Raw genomic sequence first — 21,844 nt, forward strand, 5'->3', positions numbered from 1 at the left:
TAATGCCTGACCTGTGTCCAGGGAAGCATGCGCTCCCAAGGTGACTCGCAGGCAGAGCAGGTGCCTTGCAGTTGGCCAGGCAGGTGGTAGCTCAGCACTGAGGTTTGAGGCAGCAGAAGGTGCAGTGTTATTTTGGGATTGATTTGGGTGCAGCCCAAGTGAACAACAATGTGTGAGCAGGGTGAGATCTGCTCGGTGTCCTCGCTCTGGTTGGTGTTACTAAGAACGCTCCTGTTGCTGCTGTACCTCTTTTAAGAACACACTCTGTTGTTGGTTTCTCTTCCAGCGTCAAGCAAAGTACACAGAAAATAGGCTGAAGGCTATTAAGGCAAGAAATGAGTATCTGCTGGCTCTGGAAGCAACCAACGCGTCTGTCTTCAAGTATTACATTCATGACCTGTCTGATCTCATTGATGTAAGTGCTGCTGCTCGGGTGCTTATGGTGAATATCATTGCTATTAACCCTCATGTGTGCCTCTCTTCCTTCAACACTGTATATACACAGCTGGCAATATCTCCACAGCTGTGGAGTGATGGCAGTAACAGCCACGATAACCAATCATTAATCTGTTCAGTGAGCTTTCCTTACGTGTTTTAGTCAGTCTGTTACACAGGTAGAAGCTCACACGATGCACCTGGCATGGAAATGTGTAGAAGAAAAAGTCACTTAGTTAAAATGAAAGGGTTTCAGTGTGACTTTTTGTTTGCTATTTTAAGCAAACCCTCAGCTCGGAAGTGTGTTTTTATAATAGGGGAGAGTGAGCTGTAAAATCAGTATGGCAGCTGGTGAAGGAAATCAAGGGCAGGAGCGTTTCCTAAAAGCCATTTGAACTTGTTTCTGAAGAATTCCATCCGTTTCAAACAAATGCTTTGGGTAGCGTGTCTGACAGAGAGGGATGCCCGTGCCATTCAGAGCTTCTGTTCTCTGATACCCTCATCCACCAGGAGTCTGATGTGTTCCTCCTGTCCGTGGGACTGCAGAGCACTGTCAGAGCAGTTCTGCATGGTGTGAAAGGAGCCGGTTCCCCAGCTGCCCCCAGACTTTGCTCTGGAGCCAAGTGAAAGCCCTCAGCATTCCAGGGGTCTTAGTTCTGCTCTTGGTAAGATGCACAGCAAGGAAATTAACCTCTCCTCTTTGAAAACCCTTGAAAGCTGGTTAGGAATCCCAGCATTTCTTACAAACACACAAACTGTTCTGCTTCAGCGTGCACAGCTGGAGTACCAAATGCACTGAATGTGTCATGTCTGGGTCTGTGACTTCTGCTGGGTCCCCCAGGCACAGCCCACTGCAGTCCCTGTTCAGGACACTGTTGTAAAGGGAGCTTTCTTTGTAGGTGGGTGGATAACTAGCAGAAATGCCTTGTTACAGGCAATGAAGGTCATTGGGTGCTGTTAATCAGCCAACTGCACAGCACCTAACAGTGTATTATCATACACCGATTCAGCTGACTGTAAGATCACACAAGGTGCACGTAGGCACTTATTAGCTATTTAGATTATTATTTTAGATCCCTCCTTTGGAAGACAGGCCTGTCTGTGTTAATAGCTTTGAGAAACACTGTTATTTCAAAATATCATGTTTTGTAATGTTTGTTTTGGAGATGTTCTCTCTCAATCCTCCCCCAGATATTGCAGATGAGCTCCATTCGGTTGCCTGCTATCAGCCAGCGCTTGGTCTGTTTTCATGGATCACATAGGAAGGAATTGGTTTGGATTTCATAAAGCCCAGACAAATTTTAACCCAGGCCTGAGATCTGAAGTAGTTTGTTGACAGATATAGGTTACCCAGCTTGGAAGGAAGCACTTTTCTCAGTGGGTGCTCTCAGCCATCCCTGGGGGTAATGCAGGCGGTGCAGGAGCAGAACCCACACGCTGCAGTGCACTGATCTGTCAGCGCTCCTCAATGGCAGCTGTTGTGGCTCAGAGCAGTTCTGTGTCCCTGCTAACCCCCCCCCTCCCTTAACAGAGCATCACAAGCTCTCAGAGTCTTTAAAAGAAATGCATTATCTGCTGCGTTTACAGAAGGCACGGGAAGATATGGAGCGTAACTGAATTGCATCTCCTGTGCTCCCAGGTATCTCATTGCTAAGACACAGCGAATGTGGGTCTACTGATGCTTTGATCTGAAGGGCCAAAAATTGACAGCGAGAGCCAGTGATGTTTATCAGAAGCATCTGACTGAAATAGAGATGTTTTTTAAAGTCAGCTCTTAATTCTTTTCCTTGATCTGGTCGTTTGATACAGCAGCTTCAAGCATAATAGAGGAGCAATCTTCAAAGTTACAAACAAAATTCTGTTAAGCCAAATGGCTTTAAACTCGTCGTGTTTGTACAGCACAGAGCCGTGTTCACGGAAGGATAACAGCACATTGCTTCTACAGTGTGAGTTAAAAGCAATAAGCTGGCAGGGCTCTGAGTCTCCCGACTTAGGGGACAGAGACGCTTCTTTGATGCTAATGAAACATTACAGTAATGGGGAAGAGATATTAACAAATACCTCCTGTTTCTGGAGGGGTCACTGGGACAGAGTGTCTATTAAAATGCATGGGGTATACAAGTCCTAAAGCTGATTTTATGCTGTTTGCTCATGGAATTCCTCCTTCCCCCTTCCAAATGGAGATGGTGCTTTGAGACAGAGGGCTCTTAACTCTGTCCTCGACTCTTCTGCTTTGAGGAAGAAAGGCTCTGACTGGAGAAGGGTTAATCAGCTGTCATGTCGGGAAGTGAATGTGAACGAGTTATCATTAAATCCTTATAAAAAATTGATTTCCTCGGAGAACGATTCCATCAAACATTTATGTAACCTAGCAAGAAGGATGGCAAGAAAGATACGTTCATAAATAGGGTGTGCTGGACTTCCAGAGACAGCCAAGTGAGGGAGTGGGCTGAAAAACGCTTTCTGTCACAAGCTTCAATAAACTAAAGCTAAAACCCTTTGGCATCTTAATGTGGCTCTGCTACTCTGTGAGGTGGGCCATGAAATATTAACTCTCATTTGACTTTGCAGTCCCTGTGGTTCCTCCTGCTCTGCTTGCAGGAAGGACGGGCTGCTCCTCTGTGCTCTGAGCCCATTCTTGTGTGGCTGCACATTGGCTTATCATGGGTTGGCTCTATGAACTGCATCAGGAGTGGCAGAATCACATGTGTGTGTGCCAGAGAACTGGGCTTTTGAACGGCTGCTTTTCCCCAGCACGTGCAAATTCTCTCATTCAAGCATCTTTTAGGGCTGTTTTCTGTTGTTTCCATGTTAATTATCTGCCTCCACCCTAACTGTAAGGGCTGCTCTTTTTGCAAGGCCCTGTGACTGCTGCAGCTGGTTGGCACAGGAGCCAGGCACTGCTGGTGGCAAATCCTGGGAGAGCAGGGAATGGGCCCCAGTCAGTGGCTCCCTTCTTTCTCCCTCCACCCCTTCCTTTTTTCCCCTCTTTTTCCTCTTATTTTTCCCCTTCATTCATGCACAATGACAGTGATGAGACCCAAATGATGGGTGAGGAGGAGATTTCATCTCAATTTTGCTTACAGAGCAGCGCAGCAATCAAGCAGATGGTCTCTTTCTTTCTTTCTTTTTGGATATCCTCCTAGCATGCGTAATCTTGCTTGTAATTCCAAGAAGGTGGACTCCTTTCTCACTCACTTTATTAGATGCCTGAAAAGTCTTGAGCTTTTTCATGAAAAGCTCCTTTCTCCTTCACAATACGTGAATACTTGGCTGTGCAGCCGTGGTGGAGATGAAGCTGCTTGATTGTCTTCCAGTGACATCATCTTCATGTCAGCGGTAGCCAGGAAATTCTTGACCGTGACCGCTCTCTGCTTGAGCATTTTTTGCTCTTATTTCACCCCAGCAATGAAGTCAGCCCTGCCAGCCACTGCTGGCTTTTGCACTGCTCCCTTCTTTCTGTCTGTGGCTGTGCAGGTTGTGTTCTTGCTCCCTGGAGTACACCGAGTTGAGCAGCTTTCTGTATCCTGGGTGGAATAATTTAGATGCAGATCTATCCTTGCAGATGATGCAAATCCTGTGCTTTGTGTTTTTTCTTTCCCAGTAGGATTTCAGTGCGTTGTTTTCCTTGTGCTGAGAATAAATTTACTGGGAGTGCTCTCAGTGGGTATGGAAGAAAAGTTAAGAGTTGGTAGAAGAGTCACCGTTGTACCTTGGAATGTGCCACTTCTAGGTGTTCATCTTCTAAATAGAATGAAATGGGGTCTCTGCTCCATGTGAGCTCCCTTGGCTGTTAAAATATTTTAAGATGTGCTTGTCTTGGGGAATAACTAGAACACGATGTGGGTATTTCTATGGGATCATGGGCTCAGAGATTGGTGTAGAGACAATTCCAGACCTCGAGTCAGGATGCCTCTGTGATCTGTGGGCTGGGAGACAGCTCTGGTCCTCAGAAGATGATAAAATAACCACAGTTTGTCAGCTGTTTCTATGACTTACAGCCTCAGACGCATTTTAACTTCAGTTTCAGATTGTCTTCTCTTATTCACTTATGGAATTGTGTGTTTTTCCAGCAGTGTTGTGACCTGGGATACCATGCTAGCCTCAATAGAGCCCTCAGGACATTCTTGTCTGCTGAGCTAAACCTGGAGCAGTCCAAGCATGAGGGTCTGGATGCCATTGAAAATGCTGTTGAGAACCTGGATGCCAACAGTGATAAGCAGCGCCTGATGGAGATGTACAACAATGTCTTCTGTCCGCCCATGAAGTTCGAGTTTCAGCCGCATATGGGTGACATGGTCAGTCTGTGTTGCTGCTCCAGCTCTGCCTGTCTGCTTCCTTCATCTTTGATAGATGGAGCTGTTGGAAGGCCACCTGTTGGCCTCTATTTTTGGGAGGCAGAGGGGAGCCTTGCAAAAGGGAGCTGGTGTGAAGATAAGAAGTGATGGGATGGATGCCTGAATGCAAGCGACCCTCACTTCTGCATTGTCACAGCTCCTGAAGGCTGAAGTGCTTAATTAGAGTACTAAAAGCATGTTTTCTGTGTACATTGACCTATTCTTCAGGCTGCTGTTAATTCCTGCACCCTGAGACAGGCTCTGGTTAGAGATCTGAATTGTGATCTGTAAGAAATACTTGCTCCATAAGAGGGCTTCTGTTGATGTGTTTGGTGATCTCATCTCTGGCAATTCACGGAGCAGCTTAGTTTTACTGTTGGCATTATGAAGGAGATGAAAGGAGATAGCTTATGTGGGTTAAAAGATGAAAGCATAATACCTGGGCATGTGCTGCCAAGGTATCAGTCAGCCTGCTGGGTAGATAAAGCAGCTTTTATACTCCTTTTAAGTAAGTGTTGTGCCATGGGGCTCCCAGAGGAGTGAGATGACCATCTCCTGGATGCCTTCCCACCTTCTCCAATTTGGGTAAAACTGGGTTGAGCTTCTGGTCTCATGAATCCCTTTGTAGCAGGTGATGTGTCTGCAGAGACCTTTGAAACAGAGCGGTGGTTTCCCAGAAGCAATGTTTGTCTGCTTTTAATTACTACTATTATTTTTCTGTCTGTGTCAGTAATCCCCATAACTTAAAGCTTCACAGCCAGTCAGTGATCAGCAGCTATCACTGTGACTGTAATCGGGTTATCTAGATTTATCCGTGATAGAGGCTGCTGCCCCTAAAAGGGGAGAAATGAACAAAAACAACGGCAGCAATCTAAGGAAAGAAATTATTTTACTAAATACGAGACACAATATGATACAATATAACTACAACTACTATATCAAACAAGGCAGAGAAAAAAGAAAGAGAGAAAAAGAGTCCCGGAGAACCGGGGGCCTACTGCAATCTCTAGGCGACAGGCTGGAACGTTGCTGATAGAGCGAGACAGCAGGGATGGAGCGCTCCAAAGCGAAAGACAGGGCGAAAAGAGGGACGTTCCAGCCTGGGAGCGAGATTATATGTGTGTCCTCCTCCTCTGGTGATTCGTCTCTGGCCGCGTTGTCCCCTGGGATATGTAGTTTCCTCCAAGGGCTGAGTACTCGGGATGCTGCCATTCCACAGATCTGGAGCATGAACCTTCCACACTTCCGCATACCCTCTGTTACACTTCCACATACCCTCTATTACACTTCCGCATACCCTCTGTTACACTTCCACATACCCTCTATTACACTTCCACATACCCTTTGTTACACTTCCACATACCCTCTGTTACACTTTCTTATACCACCAAAACAGTTCATACCGCACATGATGTCATGATGTAGAATATTGACAACACAAAACCATGACAGTGACCCAGCCTGATTTCCAGAGACCCACAAATGCCTCAGAAAGGGCAACAGATAAAAGGTGTAAATGCTGTTTTTGGGGAGACGCATGGGTGTGAGCAGAAGCAGTTTATAATGGTGCTTTGTGCTTGTTCACTGTGAGACAAGGCAGCCAAAGGGTTTTCAGCTTTGGCACTGAAAATCTCTCTTTACAGGTTCATGAAGCTTGCACAGGTACGTGGCTGGGAGCTGTTTAAGTCACATAAGCAGAAACCAGCTCACTAACATAAATAGGAACACGTAGTATATATTGCTTTAGGTCAATTAGTTTGAGTTCTAGATTCCTCTCTTGAATAGTCAATAAAAAACTGCAGGGAAGGCCTCGTGCCTCATCCTTTGTTCCAAGAAATGCAGTCACTGCTTAAAGAAATGCAGTCACTGCTTAAGGCAGAGATGAGGAGGAGCCTTCTGAAGGGAGTCCCTCAGACTGCAAATGACCTTTCTTGGTTTTCCCATGCATCGGGAGTAGCTATGAGATAGGAGGAGGAGGAGGAACAGCCTGCATGCTTTCATTGCTACCAGCTCACGTTGACAGAATCATTTATCACAGCCCTTCTCCAGGCCAAATGAATGTGAAAGATGCAGAAGTGGTGCTGCTCATGCCAGATGAACTGCACGATTGTATATGTGCATTAATAAAACTCCAGTTGCATTGTCTGCCTTTAAAAAGAACCATATACAGTGAGAGCAGTGTTTTCCTGCCTCGTGCTGTAATGTCAGACTAATTATTAACAGCGCAGGGCAATCCACAGTTCTGGCATTTTCCACAGGTGTTTGACCAGTTCTTTTCTGTATAATCTCCCCTGGGTTGATTAAGCAGCATGCCCTGTGTGTGCCCTGTGCCCATTGTGCATTCTATGTTCTGCTCATAGAACCCAGTTCATGGTGTGACAGGTACAAGCTCGCCCACTTCTCCTTGGGCAGGGGGGTGGGTTTGGGGTGTGATGCAGCCTAACTGCTGTGATAAAGCACCTCCAGGCTTCCAGAAGATAGAACTGTTTCACGTCACTTAAACTAGCTATTTTTTTTTCTAGTTAATTACGGATGTTCACGTTCTCTCTCTTTCTCATTAACTTTGGGACAATGGAGGAGTGGACTGGAATTTGGTAGGAAGCTCTTTGCTGATTGAAGTTGGCAGCTGATAAAGGTTCAAGATGAGGCATTTTATGGGGTGTTAATAATAATAATGGGGTAATTAAACTATTGTTGATGGTTGTTTTTCTGCAATCAGTGCTGCTTTCCTTCCAGGAGTCCCAGCTGTGTGCCCAGCAGCCGGTGCAGAGTGAGTTAGTGCAGAGGTGCCAGCAGCTGCAGTCCAGGTTATCTACGCTGAAGATAGAAAACGAAGAGGTGAGTTAATTGACCCTTCTGCTGTTTCCAAAGGGCAGTGGCAGCTAATAAAGGAAGAATGGAGTTGTTGTGCTCCTCCTCTATGGAGATTTCTAGTAAAACCGAAGAATAAGGCAGCAGTATGTGAGGTTGTGACTTTGCATGAAGGCTGAGTGCATGGAGGGGAGCCATTGAGATACACACTCACCCTTTTTTCCCTGTCCTTAACTCAGTAGAAGAGGTTTTGTTGCAAAAACTGTGTTTGGACAGTTAGGGTGAAAAGCTAAACTTAATGCTGCAAGGTTGAGGTCAGTGAATAACAGGAGATAAGAGCTAATTGTGGTTTAATTGGTCCTCTAGGATGAGGAGAGCTCTTGAGCAAAGTTGGCAACCCCTTTTTGTCTTAACAGGCTGCTCTGGCCCTCAGCAAAGATTTGCAGTGCAGCAAAGCCTTTCTGTAATCTCACGTTTCTGTTACACCCAGTAGATGTAATTACAGAAGTAAGATGTTTATTTCTTTCTTCCAGCACTCCTTGCTTTGAGGTTAAATTTCCCTGCTTCCCTTCCTCACCTCAGCCTGTAGGGTTACAGCCCTTGTCTGGCTGTATATTCAGCCTTTGTTTGTAGGGACAGTGTTCTGTTAATGAGCAGAACTTGTGCCTCACTTGCAGCTCACATAGAACAAGTCATACTTGTTTATTAGTAAAAATGCTCTGCAGTTACATGAATTCTTTCTTTGTTTCCCCACTTGCAACGTAGCTCCATTTTCTCAAGCATTTTCTCTTATTCTTTCTGCACAGGTGAAGAAGACCATGGAAGCTACACTGCAGACAATCCAGGACATAGTCACGATAGAGGACTTTGATGTCTCCGACTGCTTTCAGTATAGCAACTCTATGGAGTCTGTGAAATCCACTGTATCAGAAACCTTCATGAGCAAACCGAGCATTGCCAAGCGACGAGCCAACCAGCAGGAGACGGAGCAGTTCTATTTCACAGTAAGGAGTTAATTTTCAGTGTGAGCATGTATAATGTTTTTAGAATGATGCTTGCAGGAGAGAGCAAAATAATGCTATCATCTTGCAAAAATGCTTCTGTAATTGATTTTGGACGAGCAGAGTGAGCATATTAAGTTGTAAAAGGAGTTGCTTTGAGTTCTTTACAAGTACGCTGGGATGTGTTTGTCTCTTGATACAAGCTTAGTGTGGATAAGTCGTGTAAAATTTGATTTCTCCTGTCTGTCTGTGGGGAAAACAGCTATCAGCAGGGCAAAGCTGCAGCAGCGTGCTGCTCCAAAGCAGCTACATCAAGCACCAGGCTGATCTGCCTTTGAGTGAGCAGAAGTGGGTTTCAGGGTGGGTGTCTGTGCTAAGCTAACACAGGTGACTGAAGCAGTGGAGGAGCAGCAGTGGCTCCACTAGCCCTGCAGATCAGTGTGCATTTACCAAACCCTTAGGACATGGGTGAGTATTACACTAATCTCCCCTGCTGATGGCTCTTGCAGCAGTGTCCTTCTGGCCCACCTGCAACACCTGATCCCTGTGCCCTGAATCACTGCCTTGTTCAGAGATGCTCCTGGGGGGCAGAGGGGAAAAGAACTGCTTTGATTTCCAGATTGTGAGCAGTTAAGGATGTGGGACAGGGACAAAAACTGTGCTTCTCTGCAGCCTCAAAAGCACAGAGGCTTATTCCCATGGGCTGGGCTGTGCTTAGTGCTCCTACCCACCCACTGCTTTGTGCTGGAAAAGTACTGGCGTGAGTGAGGGTGTGGGGAAGGTGTCAGGCTGCCTGGATTTGAGGAGCTGCCGGGTGTGAAGGTTCACCTTCCCTGTCTGACAGCAGATTTTCACCTCTTCAGTTCTTACAATGTGGAAATAACGTCATTGGAGGATGTTTCTCCTACGTCGTGTCTGACTCCACTGTCAGAACTGAAATCCTGAGGAGCTCATCCGTACTTGTTTCTCTTTTGATATTAACTAAGCCATGAATTGAACTCCTGTGCATCCTTAATTCCTTCAGAAAAGAAAAGCCTTCATTTGAAATCACTGCCAACAGGCTGCAGAACGACAGGCGTGAGGAAGAGTGAGGAATACATGACATATGTGCTCCCTGTTGGTTGGAACCCTCCCTTCTCTCTCGAAACCCAATCCCTGCAGCTCTGCTATAGGCAGGCGATGCTCTCAGCGTCTGTTGGAGCTATTTTGAGCTGAGCCTTCTTGTGCTGCCTCTCCTCGCCTCAGATTGGCTGTGAGCAGCAGCTCAGCACCTTCCAGAGCTGCATTGATCCTCAGATCCTCACTTAGATGTTTGGAGGGGGACAAAATTTGATGCAAAAACGTAACTGGTTAAGAAAATACACTCAGTATTGGCAAAGTGGGTCTGCAGAGGAGTTCTGCATCTTTCTTTCTGCCATAGAGGCCTATGCTTGCTGCTGGAGCAACCAGAAAGCTGAAGCATTGCAATGGGAAGTGCTGGCACTGCCCAAAGGGAATGGATCTTGTGATGTTTCTGTTTGGTTTGATCAACCAAAGGGACTTAGTCTGTGGAGTTTAGCAGTTAATTAAAGCTTTGTGATTATATTGCTTCTTGATTTGTACCCTGCCTTTCTTGGGGCTTGAATCCAGGCTGCTCCCATTGGACAAATACCATTTTTCCCCCTTAAGGATTGGTGGTGTAGTTGGGCAATACCAGGCCACAACTGGAAGGTATTCAGATGTTGGGAAAGCTGATGACAGGAGTAGAACCTTGTGTTGCAATGAGAACCTTTTCCCTGTGTTTGTGTTTCTGGCTCTGTTTAAAAAGCCTCATGTTTCTAAAGGATGATCCATGGTGTTAGCAGAGTTCCTGTGCTGTATATTGAATGTAAACATGTGCTAATGATGACATGGCCAGCTACTGTACAATGGTATTTCATGTGCTGCGACACAGCGGAGATAAATAATGCTGTTCTGAGCTGCGAAAGAAGAGATGAAAGAGCTTTGAAAACTGCATTTGCAGAGCTGTGAAAGATCAGGAGCAAGTGGGAAAAGTGACTGCATGATCGTATAATGTTTCTCCGAGGGAACAAATCCGAACTTCCATAATATCTCTATTTGTTTGGCCCTGTTTTCCCCTCCCCCCCCCCCCCCCAATCCAATGCTGTGTATCACCCAGAGTGGAGGCAGACGCAGTGTTTGACGAGTGAAGTGGGGTGAGAGAGGTTAAATGGGAGAATAAGCACAGTAGCAGCCTTTTAGCTGAGAGAAACAGATTGCTCATTCAGCTGGCGGTGATGCATTTCCATTTCCCCGTCTGAGGAGGAGATGTTTGACAGTTCCTCAGATGTCTGAACGATGCCAAACGTTCCACTGATTCCACAGTGAGACAATAGGAATGGCACACAGATACGTAAGGGCAGAGCAGTGGGTTTGCACCCACCCGGGGTAAGTGGGGGGTTCTGATGCATTCTTTGCACTGCAGATCTCAGTGCTGTTCGGTTCTTTGGTGCTGCATTCAGGATTCAGTGACCTATAGATGCAATCAGAGGAATCAGCTGTCAGCTCATCACATTGTTTTCTTCCACTCTTGCAGAAAATGAAGGAGTATCTGGAGGGCAGGAACCTGATCACAAAGCTCCAGGCCAAGCACGACCTCCTTCAGAAGACCCTGGGAGAAAGTGAGTGGGGACCTGCATGTCGCTGCCTGTTTTACTGTCTAGAATTACCCAGCAAGGTGGATGTTTTTCATGTTTCATGAATTTCCTTTTTCCAATCTGCCTGATGGGGAAGCTGGCTGACCTACATGGCTGCTTGAATAATGCTGAACAGAAAGAGCTTAATGACTCATTAGTGTGCATCGCTCATTTGGTAAAAGGAAGCGTGTGCCCTCTTGCTAATCCTGACCCCTCCCCATTTATGCACGTTCTGCTTCTTACTGAATAACCCATATTGAGTAAACCTTGTGACTTCCAGATGAGTGATTAGTTCCAAAGCACTGCCTCGTTAGGTGGGTCGGAAGGTTTGCTCACGTGGTAGCTTGGCTGCTTCCAACCTCTGGGGTGCAACCCAGACTGAGCTCATGTAAGTGAACGTGGCTTTTGTTTGGAGGAAAATGAATGTATTTTGCAGCATGGAAAATATGTTGCCCATCTGCATGACACTGGGCATTTGTTGTTAGTGTCAGAACAAAGCAAGATTTCTTTTCCTTCATGTTATGGGCAAATTCTGTTGGCCAAACACGCCTGAACTATGCATCCAAGTTTCCATAGAAACCTGCCTGCCTCATAATTGCAGAGGAGAAGGTTTGAAGGTCTGAATGTCACCGACTAGCTCTGCTCACTCTGGGTTTCTAGGCCAGAGAATGGCTCATGGTTCGTTGTGACTTAATGGGGCTCCCTGCTGTCTGTGCTGTGTGAATCTTCTGAATGGAAACTTAAACATTAAAGTCCTTTAAGCGCTTTGCTTTCGGTTTAAACATTACACCACAAAAAATGTAAAACTTTGCTGCAGTAATTAAGAGCTCCGTGCTTATCAGACCCAAGAACTGGAAGGTAAGGCATGAAATGAACCTCTTCTGTCACCTGTGAGGGCAAAGCTGCTGGGAAAGCCAGGCACATTGTGTGTTGGAGCTAGCAGGTTAATGGTATGAGCTGTGACCGTGTCAAAGCTTATTCATAAAATGGCATTTAAATGACACGTGGGCAAATAAAATCCCTTTCACAAGTCCCAGGAACACATTTAGAAGCTTTGCTGAAGAAGATGCATTCAGCATGTATTATTGTCAGTGACAGCCCGTGCCTTCTGTCCCTGGAAGCTCCTGGGTTAGTTCTGGGCTTTGCTCTTTGCCCCATTCTCAGGTGACATTTAATAGTCCCCCTGCAAAGTACCTTAATCTACGGATGACAAGTTCCAGTAACAGAAATAGCAGCAAATCTTCCTGTGTATAAGCAGTGATGTCCCTGCCTGTTGTATGCGCTGCAGGAGCCACTTGATGCTGCTGCAGCCATGGAATTTTTTTATATATGAATATTCTATATTTTATATATGAATATTCTATGATGGAAATGGGACAGATGGCTGGAAGTTCTGCTTCAGAACAACGTTTTCATGTAAATTATGCACTGTTTGGGCTTTAGCTGGGGAAGGGAAAGCAGCAATCGAGATGCATCCAACTCATTGTCAGCCATCAGCAATTAGCCACGTTCCTTCTCCTCCTCAGGAGCAGGAAGGCAATGCAGGAAGGTAGATTTCCAGCTCACATCAATGTGGTTTTGCTGATGCTGGCCTGGCCATTGCGATTCCCACAGCTCACACTGCGTCGACGTCTCTCACTGTGCTATTTCAGAGCGATGCTGCACAGGCAGGCAGCAGTTGTTAGCTTGGCTGCTCCCTCACAAACTCAGTGCAAGTCAATGGAACGTTTTTATAGATGTTTGTGGAAAATATCATTAAACGTCTGCCTCCCAAAATAGCCCCAATGCAAACGCGCTCAGTCCATGGGCTAACAATTCTGCAAATGTTTCCAATCTTGCTCTGAGTGGCTTTATAAAGTACAGTCTCTCTCCATAGCAATTCCCTTGGGAAAGGAGAGGGCGGGGAGTGGTTGACAAGCCCAGTTTTTTGGCAGCTGAAGTCACCAATTTAGAGTGCACGGGGAACCAATTTCCCAAAGCAGTGCTTTCCAAAGAAAGAAGAGTGCTGGGGCAGCCCAAGCTGTTGTGTGCTTTGCTGGGGGAGCTGTGCTCTGCTGACCTCCTTGGCAGCACTTGCAGGGATGCTCACATCCAACCCTCTGACTCTCCTTGTCCTCCTCCTCCTCCCAAACGTGGCCCTGCAGAGCAGCTGAAGGTCTTTTCCCATTCCTCTCCCCATAATGATGGTTTCTTTCCTTGTCTCCACCACAGGTCAAAGGACTGACTGCTCTCTTGCCAGGTACGTGTGGCACAAAGACTCGCTTTTGCTGCAAATCAATTGCCAGCTTGGGTTATGCATGTGTGGGGGGAGAAAAAGAGATTCATTTAACTGATACATAACCACACTCCTATCCTTCACATGGCTTTAAATACAGCACATCAGTGCAGAGTGGTGGTGGTGCTTCTGGTTTCATCCCATGCTCTGCTCTGTGATGGAACTGGATTGCAGCAGGCCCCAGAGGAATCACCTCCTGGCTTGTAATTAGGACCAATCACCGAGCAATAACTAACCTTCCCTTGATGGGGTTTCTATAAAGCATAACAAATGTCTGGCTGCAGATGGATGGGTTTGGGGAGCTGGGCTGTGCGTGGGGGCTGTGCATCATCCTGCCTTGTAACAAAGGGAAGGTGATTACTGCTGATCCACAGCCATTACTCCTTTTCAGGTTCCTTACAGCAAAGCAGAGCTGACAGGTCCTAATTAGCGCCTGACATCTGTAATAATAAAATATTATTCATCATGAAACAATTTGAAATATCAAAGAATCATTACTGCTAATAGTTTAAAATAGGCCTTATTGTCAGTGACAGCCCATGGAATCTGCTTGCTTTTACTTTTTGTTTTGTGGTTCATTCAGTGCTTTTATTTTTTTTCCTAAAAGGAATTTCCCCTAAATTAACAATCTGGTTTTGGGTTTTTCCCCCCCCCCCCCCCCCTACAAACTGCAGTTCTAATCACCTTATTTATAATTCAGCAGCCATCTGCTGCAATGAGAGGCATTAGGGCCTTTCTCCCACTACCTCCCATACTTCATTTTTACCAGGGACTATAGGAATCTTAAACCCCAGTAATAAATCTTAGGGTGATATCTTGGCAGAGGAAGGCTCCTTCCTTGTTTCCCTGCAATTAATGTCTTCCAGCATCACTAAATGAAGCCGTCATGGTTTGAACTGAGTTGGCTGAGCCTGGTGAACCAAGCTTCAGCCTGGTGTTGGGGGGCACTCATTTATGTGTGCGTATGAAGGCTCTCCCATGCAGGCATAGGGCTCTGCAGTGGTGCTCTCTGGCAGCTGCTCCCACCTGCTCCTCCAGGAGTGCAATTCAGAATCAAACTTCACCTCGAGTGAGGGGTGGATAGAACAGATTTCCATCTGGTTGGAATTAAAATGTCAAGGGTAATCTTTTGTCAAAGCCTTGGGCTCCCTTGTGTCTACGTTGGGTTTGTAGTGATTTAAAGTCACTTAAAATCTTCTGAAGTTCCATACATTGAACGAGACTAAGTCATTATGATTTGTATATCTGGCTCCTTCCCTCCCAGATCAGCGTGGCTTGGAATACCAAGCAAGAGCTGCAATAGTAGAGAATTATCTTGACTTTTTCTCCTCTCTTTTTCCTATGGCACCGATGGGCTGTTCTGACCTCATCAGCGGCAGACGCAGCTCCACTGTAAGAAAGCAGGTAATCAGTGTTTGCTTAACTAATGGGGGGGGTGTGCGTGTGCAAATGAGGATGGATGGAAAACTGAAGGCTTCTCATCCTTTTCTTCCACATCCCATTTCATCCTCCTTGACATGGAACTGCTGTCTGTTGACTCAGTAACTGAAATCAATAAACACAGATCCGCAGCCTCCATTCGTTTTCTTTGACAAAAAACTTCAGAAAGGGTTTTATTCTGCCAGTGTTTGTGAGGGACCTGGAACCCAAGAAGCCAAACAGCCTTGAGCTGTCTGCACGGTTGTGGTTTATGGGTTTCATGCTGCTCTATTTCTTTGTCCCCTTTTCCCTTTGTTTTCTCTCTGGAATGCTATTAGAGCAATACCTACTTGCTTGTTGCCTCCTTGTAATGAAGATTTACAACAGCAGCGCCTTGGTTTGCTGGCTGTAGTGAGTAATTTATTTCTTTTTAGAAGCTAAACAGATCTGGAACTGCACTGGAGCAGAACGTGGCAGATGAAAGGACAAATTTGCTCTCCATTGTTTCCCCCCCAATGCACCCCACCCCACTTCTTCCTTTTTGCTTTCTGCAGCACGTTTGAATACAAGGAATATGGAGATCTGTATAAAGCAAAGCTGATGTCCGTAGCAGCACTATCAAGAAGATCTGGGTATTCTTGCAGTCTTGCAGCACGTTATGCTCTGGGCTTTTAGAAGCTTGGAGATCTGCCTTCATCACCAGTCATTGTAATGAGGCCAAATGAGGATTTCTAGACCTGTTTTTGTTTTTCTTCTGTTGTTTTTTAACCATCCTGCTGTTCTTTTCTCCCCGCTGTGCAGGATTCCTCCCAAGCCATCCCCCTGGTCGTGGAGAGCTGCATACGGTTCATTAGCAGACATGGTGAGTTTGTGGGCAAAAAGTTTCCTGTTCTCTCTATATTGTATATGTGTATAACTTTATAGACACGGAAGCCTTCTGAAATGCTCAGAGAGTAGCTTGGAACATGATACTTACACAGATGGATGCTGGAGACTGCAAGATAAAGAGCTAGCGCTGGCTTTTGGCTATGTGCTTGATACTCTGTGTGCTCCTCATTCCTCCAGGCTGCTGCACATAACTGTTGCTGTAAACACGGAGCAGTAAGCTGTGCTTCCAACAGCATCCCTTTGTTCCTTATGCAATAAGGCTCCCACCCTGAAGTACCACTCACGCCTCACCTCCCTTCACCTTGTTTTGGGACATGAAATGTGGCCTTCACCACTAATAATTGTGCTTCTCGTAGAGGAGGATGAGGACTCCCAGCACTAAGTGTAGGAGGTCAAGTAGTGAATTAATTGCTTGCTTATTGCTGCAATGAGACGATTTGTCTCTGTTTCTGAGGTTAACTTCATAGCCTTGAATGCTGTGGAAGGTTTTTATAGGTTTGTTTTAATCTGTTTTCATTTTTAATCAATATCATCTGTTAGGAGCACGCGAAACAGCTGTTAATTAACATATGTAGAAAGAGGTTGCATTTATCTTCATTAACCAAGACAGAGCCAAATAGCAGGTCCTGTTTCGTTTTCCTTGTCTAATTACCATCTCACATTAGAAACTATAATTGGGAGTTCCATTCTCATCATCACCTGGGAGAGCCAAGGGCTGTAATCCTTTACTGAGGCCATAATTTGACGTATGCTGGAGAAATCATTGTGGTCACATTGTGATGCAAATCAGAGCCTGATAAAACGGGAGACATCAGGAGGTTGTATTTTTCGATGTGTGTTCCTGGTTGGGGTCATCAGCAGACACGTTTTCCAGCAAAGTCAGCTGATTTCTGCACAGGATGTGAGATCGTGGCCTGAAGGTACAGCCTGCAATGAGGAGGAATATGCCTTTAGACAGCAAATCCACTCGAGTGGGAAGGAGCCATACAGCTGCCTGCCTGCCACAGTTATGCTGTAGGAGTTAATGTAGTTGGAGGTAGCCTGGCTGACATTTACAACTTCTTTCCTCTATGGGAGTGGGATGAATGTCATTCCCCTCCCTGCTTCTCCATGCTCAGGGTTGTTTCTTTTTGCTGTTGTGAAGCTGTGTCACAGCTTCTAGCTGGAGCACTGCAGAGCTTCCATTGCATTGTGATAAGAACAGTGCCAGAAACGGAGAGGAACAGCAGCACACAGATGCATTTAAGAGAGCTTATTAGTTTGTGGTTGTCGTTATAAATAAAGCAAAGGCATTGCGATGCTCCCTGTTTCAGATAGCACACAATTAAAAGCCTCAAGCGAATATGAGTTGATTTTGCAGATGTGAAGAAGGCTTTGTTCACAAGTTGATTTGTGATGGTTGATGCTCCTCTTATACCATGCAACCATACCATGGTGGTGCTGGTGGGATGCTGAAACATCTCACCTAGCTGCCAGTTGGTTTTCATGGCTTGGCTAATGGTGGTGTTTAGCAGCAATGGTTTAAAGACCATCCTGGAGCCCTGGGTTCTGGAGGTGCTGGGGAGTGGAATGCTTCCATTTCCATGGGCTGCTTTGCCCTGGGCCATAATAGCATTGCTCCTGAGAAGTAAGCTACATCCTCTTGTGGTTGGCAGTGTTGTACTGCTGCCTGTTACATTATTAGCTTGTGGTTTTGTCTGGGTTGTCAAATCCCGTGGGATCCCTCAGGGTACAAGATGGCACTCGTGGCTGCTGTAACCAAGGTATTGTGTCAGTTCCCTGGGAAAAGGGTTAATATTTCTTCAGTGCTGCTGAGTTCTGTTCCTACGTACTGTGTACATGCATGGATGTGTACAGAAAGACTCTCACAGCATCCTTGTTTTGGTTCATGTTTCTTACATTTCCTGTATTGCTGTAGCTGAGCAGGGTGCCAGCTTGTTGATCAGCATCTCTCGTTGCCTTTCAGGTTTGCAGCATGAGGGAATATTCAGGGTGTCTGGGTCACAAGTGGAAGTGAACGACATAAAAAATGCATTTGAGAGAGGTAAGCAGGATCTTTTCCAGGGCCTCAGAAATGATTGCCAAAGGTGTCAACTTGTTGAAGTGTTCTGAAATAGTCTCTTTTGAATGCAGCTGCCATTCTGTTCCTTTAGTTTTTGTTTCCCGGGTGGCCGTAGCCCAAACCCCTCTCTGTGCTCATTAACCTTGAGTTCTCCATGTTGTTTGGCATCGTGCTTTCTCTCTTGTAGAGTGTATAATAAATACTCTGAACTCAATCCTCTCTCATGTCCAACAGCTTATTGATTATTTGCAGCGCTGTAGAATAGAGAGGAATTCATTATTGGGTGTAAATTATTTTCCTGCCCATCCCCCTGCAAGCTGTGTGAGCAGTTTGTTTGCTGCAGGACAAAGCCTTGTGTATTCCATGTTCTTAGGACGTGGCCTAAGCAAATGAGAGAGTTAAGTTTCAAGATGCAGTTAACATGGTGTAGCTTTTAATAGATTCAGGTTGATTTTCCTATGTAAAGAGCCATCCCATACAAAGACAGAAATGACTGGGAAGCTCCTGACTCATCAGCTTCTTGCTGGGCTGCTCTGCCGAGCTGGGCAGGTTCAGAAGAGCTTTGCACTCAGGCAGTCCTTGCAGCTCTGCTTGTCATGTTGAGAAAGCAGCCGGTTGTTCCAGCACTAACGTGCAGAGATAAATTATTTCTTGCTTCCTCTCCCTTGTTTCTCTGAACCGTGTGATATACAGGACTGACAAAGTTAACAGTAATGTCTCTGCAGTTTATTACTTCCACCAGAACCCTTGGTGGCAGTTAATATCAAGGATAATGCTCTGGTTCTTAGTGCCCATTTATTATCTGGTGCATTATTAAGATTATAGGCGAGCTTTGGTAATTCCAGTCACATAATGGATATAGATAGCTTCAATCTGAGGTTTGCCCCGTCATTAAATCTAATTATATACAATGGGGAGTTTTCCATAGGGAGCAACTCCTTAAGTGGGCATCTTCTCTTTTGTCACGCAGACAAACAGTGGCATATCTGCAGTGACAAATTGTTTGTCCCAGAAACACCCCCTGCAGTTCAGCACGAGGTGTGTGCTCCTGCTGAGCCTGCTTATGATGCTGGTTGCCCTCTCGTGTGTGCACTGAATGCAGTTGGGCTTCAGTTGTGAGTTTGTTGCTGAACCCATGTGATGTTGCACTCGGTAGTGGCTCTGTGAAGCTCTCACCACACCAAAAACTTGAGGTTTCTGTTAGAGGTTTCCCATCTCGACTGCTGCCTTCAGGGAGCTCTGCCTTGTTGCTGTTAGTGCAGCTGGGGGAGGTGGGATGAACTCTGTGCTGCGTAAATCTTTTCCTCCAGCTGAGTTGCATCCTTCCATCCTGATTGTTTTCTCCACTCTTCTGATCTTTCTTGCTTGTTTCTTTGGCACCCAGGTGAAGATCCTTTGGCCGGGGATCAGAATGACCATGATATGGATTCAATAGCAGGAGTTCTGAAGCTCTACTTCCGAGGGTTGGAGCACCCTCTCTTCCCCAAGGACATCTTTCATGATCTGATTTCCTGTGTCAGTAAGTATAGATACAGAAACAAACAGATTGTGAAGGCTGTATTGCCTCTTGCTACAGAATTCCAATCACGAGGGCAGTGACAATCCAGTGTCTGACATTTTTGGTTGTTTTTAAAGGTGGTGGGCAGGGGGTCGGTCTGTGTTTTGGTACTGGAGTCACCTCATGTTACACGGCCTCACTATCGCTGTGTTGCTTGGAATGAAAGAATGATTCCATTGTTCTGGTGGTGAAATGGCCTTTGCAGTGGCGGCCTTTGAAGCAAAGCGAGAGATAACTGCTTCTAAAATGACTTGTGATTGTCTTCTCCTGATAAATGCACTTACAGAGTTGAATTCACATTACACAAGAAGAAAAAATCTGCTTCCAAATAAGCTCCCCTTTCTGGGATGATTTATGCTGCCCACTTGTTTCTCAGTAGGCTGCTGCACACAGAGCTTTTTGCCTCACCCCTTAACTATGTTAATTCTCCTTTGAGTGTTGTACGATTTCTTCTTCTGAACACCCACCTTTCTAAGCTAACATGAATGAACTATTGTGCCAGAGCTATTGAAGGAGATGACATCCAGTGCTCCCATGCTAGGAAGGAGCCTGCAGTGAGGTTTTCCGTGTTCTGAGCCCTTAGTTGCAAAGGCATCACGTGCAGGACCTGCAGCCTTTGGCAGGCAGCTGGCGAATCCAGGAAATGGGCTGACCCTTGTGATATGCTGGCTGCCTGTTTTAATATTTCACCTGGGAAGCATCCCATATACCGGCTGCATTTGGACTCGGTGGCAAGTTGGGGATGTGGTGATAACTCAGTGATGCTCTTTTCTTCCTTTCAGCAATGGATAATTTGCAAGAGAGAGCCCTCCACATCCGAAAGGTGCTTCTGAACCTCCCTAAGACCACTCTGATCGTAATGAGATACCTCTTTGCATTCCTCAATCAGTGAGTACCTGCTGCAGAGCCAGCCTTGATACCGCTGCAATCTGAGCAGCAATTTAAAGTGCAGGTGTCACTGGATGGCTCCTGCATCTGTCTTCCTGAGCTTTTGAGCCTTGCTGACGCTCCTCCAGATGTTAACGCCATCTCAAAGGAACTCCAGCAGTGGAAGTGAATAATGTTGCTGGCAAGCTAAGCAAAAAGTGATAAGGAGGGATCAGAAATTGCATCCCACACCAGCGAGGAGCACCGTGTATTAAATAGTATGACTGACATTACTGTTTTTTAAAGCTGTCCATCACATCTGGTGGGTTTGTTGGGCAGCCCAATGCAATTATAGGGTTACTCAGGTTGGAAAAGACCTTAAAGATTATCAAGTCCAACCACAGCTTCCTCCAGCACTGAGGATTTGACACCTGGGGTAACGTGAAAGGAAAACATCCTACCTGGGAGTTAGCACTTTTAAATACTCCCCTGCTAAAGTTGGTAGTGTTGAGTGATGCTGCTGTTCTTCATCACACTCGTCTTAACAGCAGGAACAAAGAAAAGAAGAGATTGCATCGGGATGTGTTTTAAATCTGTATAAGGTGGCTAAACTATAAACGGGGATTTGAGCAGGGCTGGGATCAAATCAATAAGGCTGTTAGAATCTCGTTGGGGTTTCTGTTTCATCTTTTTGTAATGCTGTCAGTCTGTCTTTTCTTCACAAAACTCCAGAATATTCAAGTGCCAGCAAAGCAGCTTCAGCAGCAGGAAGCCCAAAGCCAACCTTCCTCGCTCATCTGTGTTCTCCAGCAGATGATGGTGGTGATGATGATAACGTTTTCTGCTGTTAACCCTCCTCCCCACATCTGTCTCTTGCAGTTTATCTCAGTTCAGTGAAGAGAATATGATGGATCCCTACAATTTAGCCATCTGCTTTGGACCAACGCTGATGTCCGTGCCTGAAGGTCACGATCAAGTCTCTTGCCAAGCCCACGTCAATGAATTGATCAAAACCATCATCATCCAACATGAGAACATCTTCCCAGGACCGAGAGAGCTGGAGGGTCCAACGTATAGCAGAGGTGGAAGCACTGAGGATTACTGGTATGATGGGTTCTACTGAGGGGAAAATGAATAGGTGCATGTTTGTTTGCTGGCCAGAATGCTCCAGTCATACATTCTGCATTGTCTTAAATGGGATTCAGGCATCTAGTCCAGCCTCTCAGATTCAATGTAATGCAAGAGAAGATGTCTCTGGATAGTCTTTAGCTTAGAAAGTCTCTCCAGTCCTAGTTTTGCATTCTCTGGTTGTGTAGAGTGGCTTTAGTTCAGAGGAAGGATCACTTTGCAGCCGAACCCAGAAAGCTGTGGCACAGTCGGGTTTTTAGGGCAGCACTGATGGTGGGGGGAGGGAAAAGAGAGGAATGCAGAATCACCATTTCCATCCAGCTTAAAGCTCGAGAGGCCCGGCCGCGTGTTCAGTCTGAAAGCAACATCTGGAAGCAATTCAGCCAGC

General features: G+C 45.8%; 1 protein-coding gene across 5 annotated transcripts in view; it reads left to right on the plus strand.

The window, feature by feature from the left end:
* SRGAP2 (SLIT-ROBO Rho GTPase activating protein 2) overlaps positions 1–21,844 on the plus strand; it is a 77,901-nt gene that overhangs the window by 39,391 nt on the left and 16,666 nt on the right. For 3 of the 5 annotated variants that reach the window (XM_072355757.1, XM_072355761.1, XM_072355760.1), the window contains 12 exons: positions 287–415; positions 4,509–4,733; positions 7,509–7,610; positions 8,390–8,587; positions 11,160–11,244; positions 13,471–13,498; positions 14,908–14,938; positions 15,755–15,815; positions 17,808–17,885; positions 19,288–19,422; positions 20,244–20,349; positions 21,208–21,432. In XM_072355757.1, coding sequence (XP_072211858.1) covers positions 287–415; positions 4,509–4,733; positions 7,509–7,610; positions 8,390–8,587; positions 11,160–11,244; positions 13,471–13,498; positions 14,908–14,938; positions 15,755–15,815; positions 17,808–17,885; positions 19,288–19,422; positions 20,244–20,349; positions 21,208–21,432 — 1,403 coding nt within the window. The remainder of the gene's footprint in view (positions 1–286; positions 416–4,508; positions 4,734–7,508; positions 7,611–8,389; positions 8,588–11,159; positions 11,245–13,470; positions 13,499–14,907; positions 14,939–15,754; positions 15,816–17,807; positions 17,886–19,287; positions 19,423–20,243; positions 20,350–21,207; positions 21,433–21,844) is intronic. The other 2 variants (XM_072355762.1, XM_072355759.1) reach the window with 1 other exon arrangement.

The sequence above is a fragment of the Excalfactoria chinensis genome, chromosome 23, assembly GCF_039878825.1.
Source record: "Excalfactoria chinensis isolate bCotChi1 chromosome 23, bCotChi1.hap2, whole genome shotgun sequence".
Classification (NCBI taxonomy): domain Eukaryota; kingdom Metazoa; phylum Chordata; class Aves; order Galliformes; family Phasianidae; genus Excalfactoria; species Excalfactoria chinensis.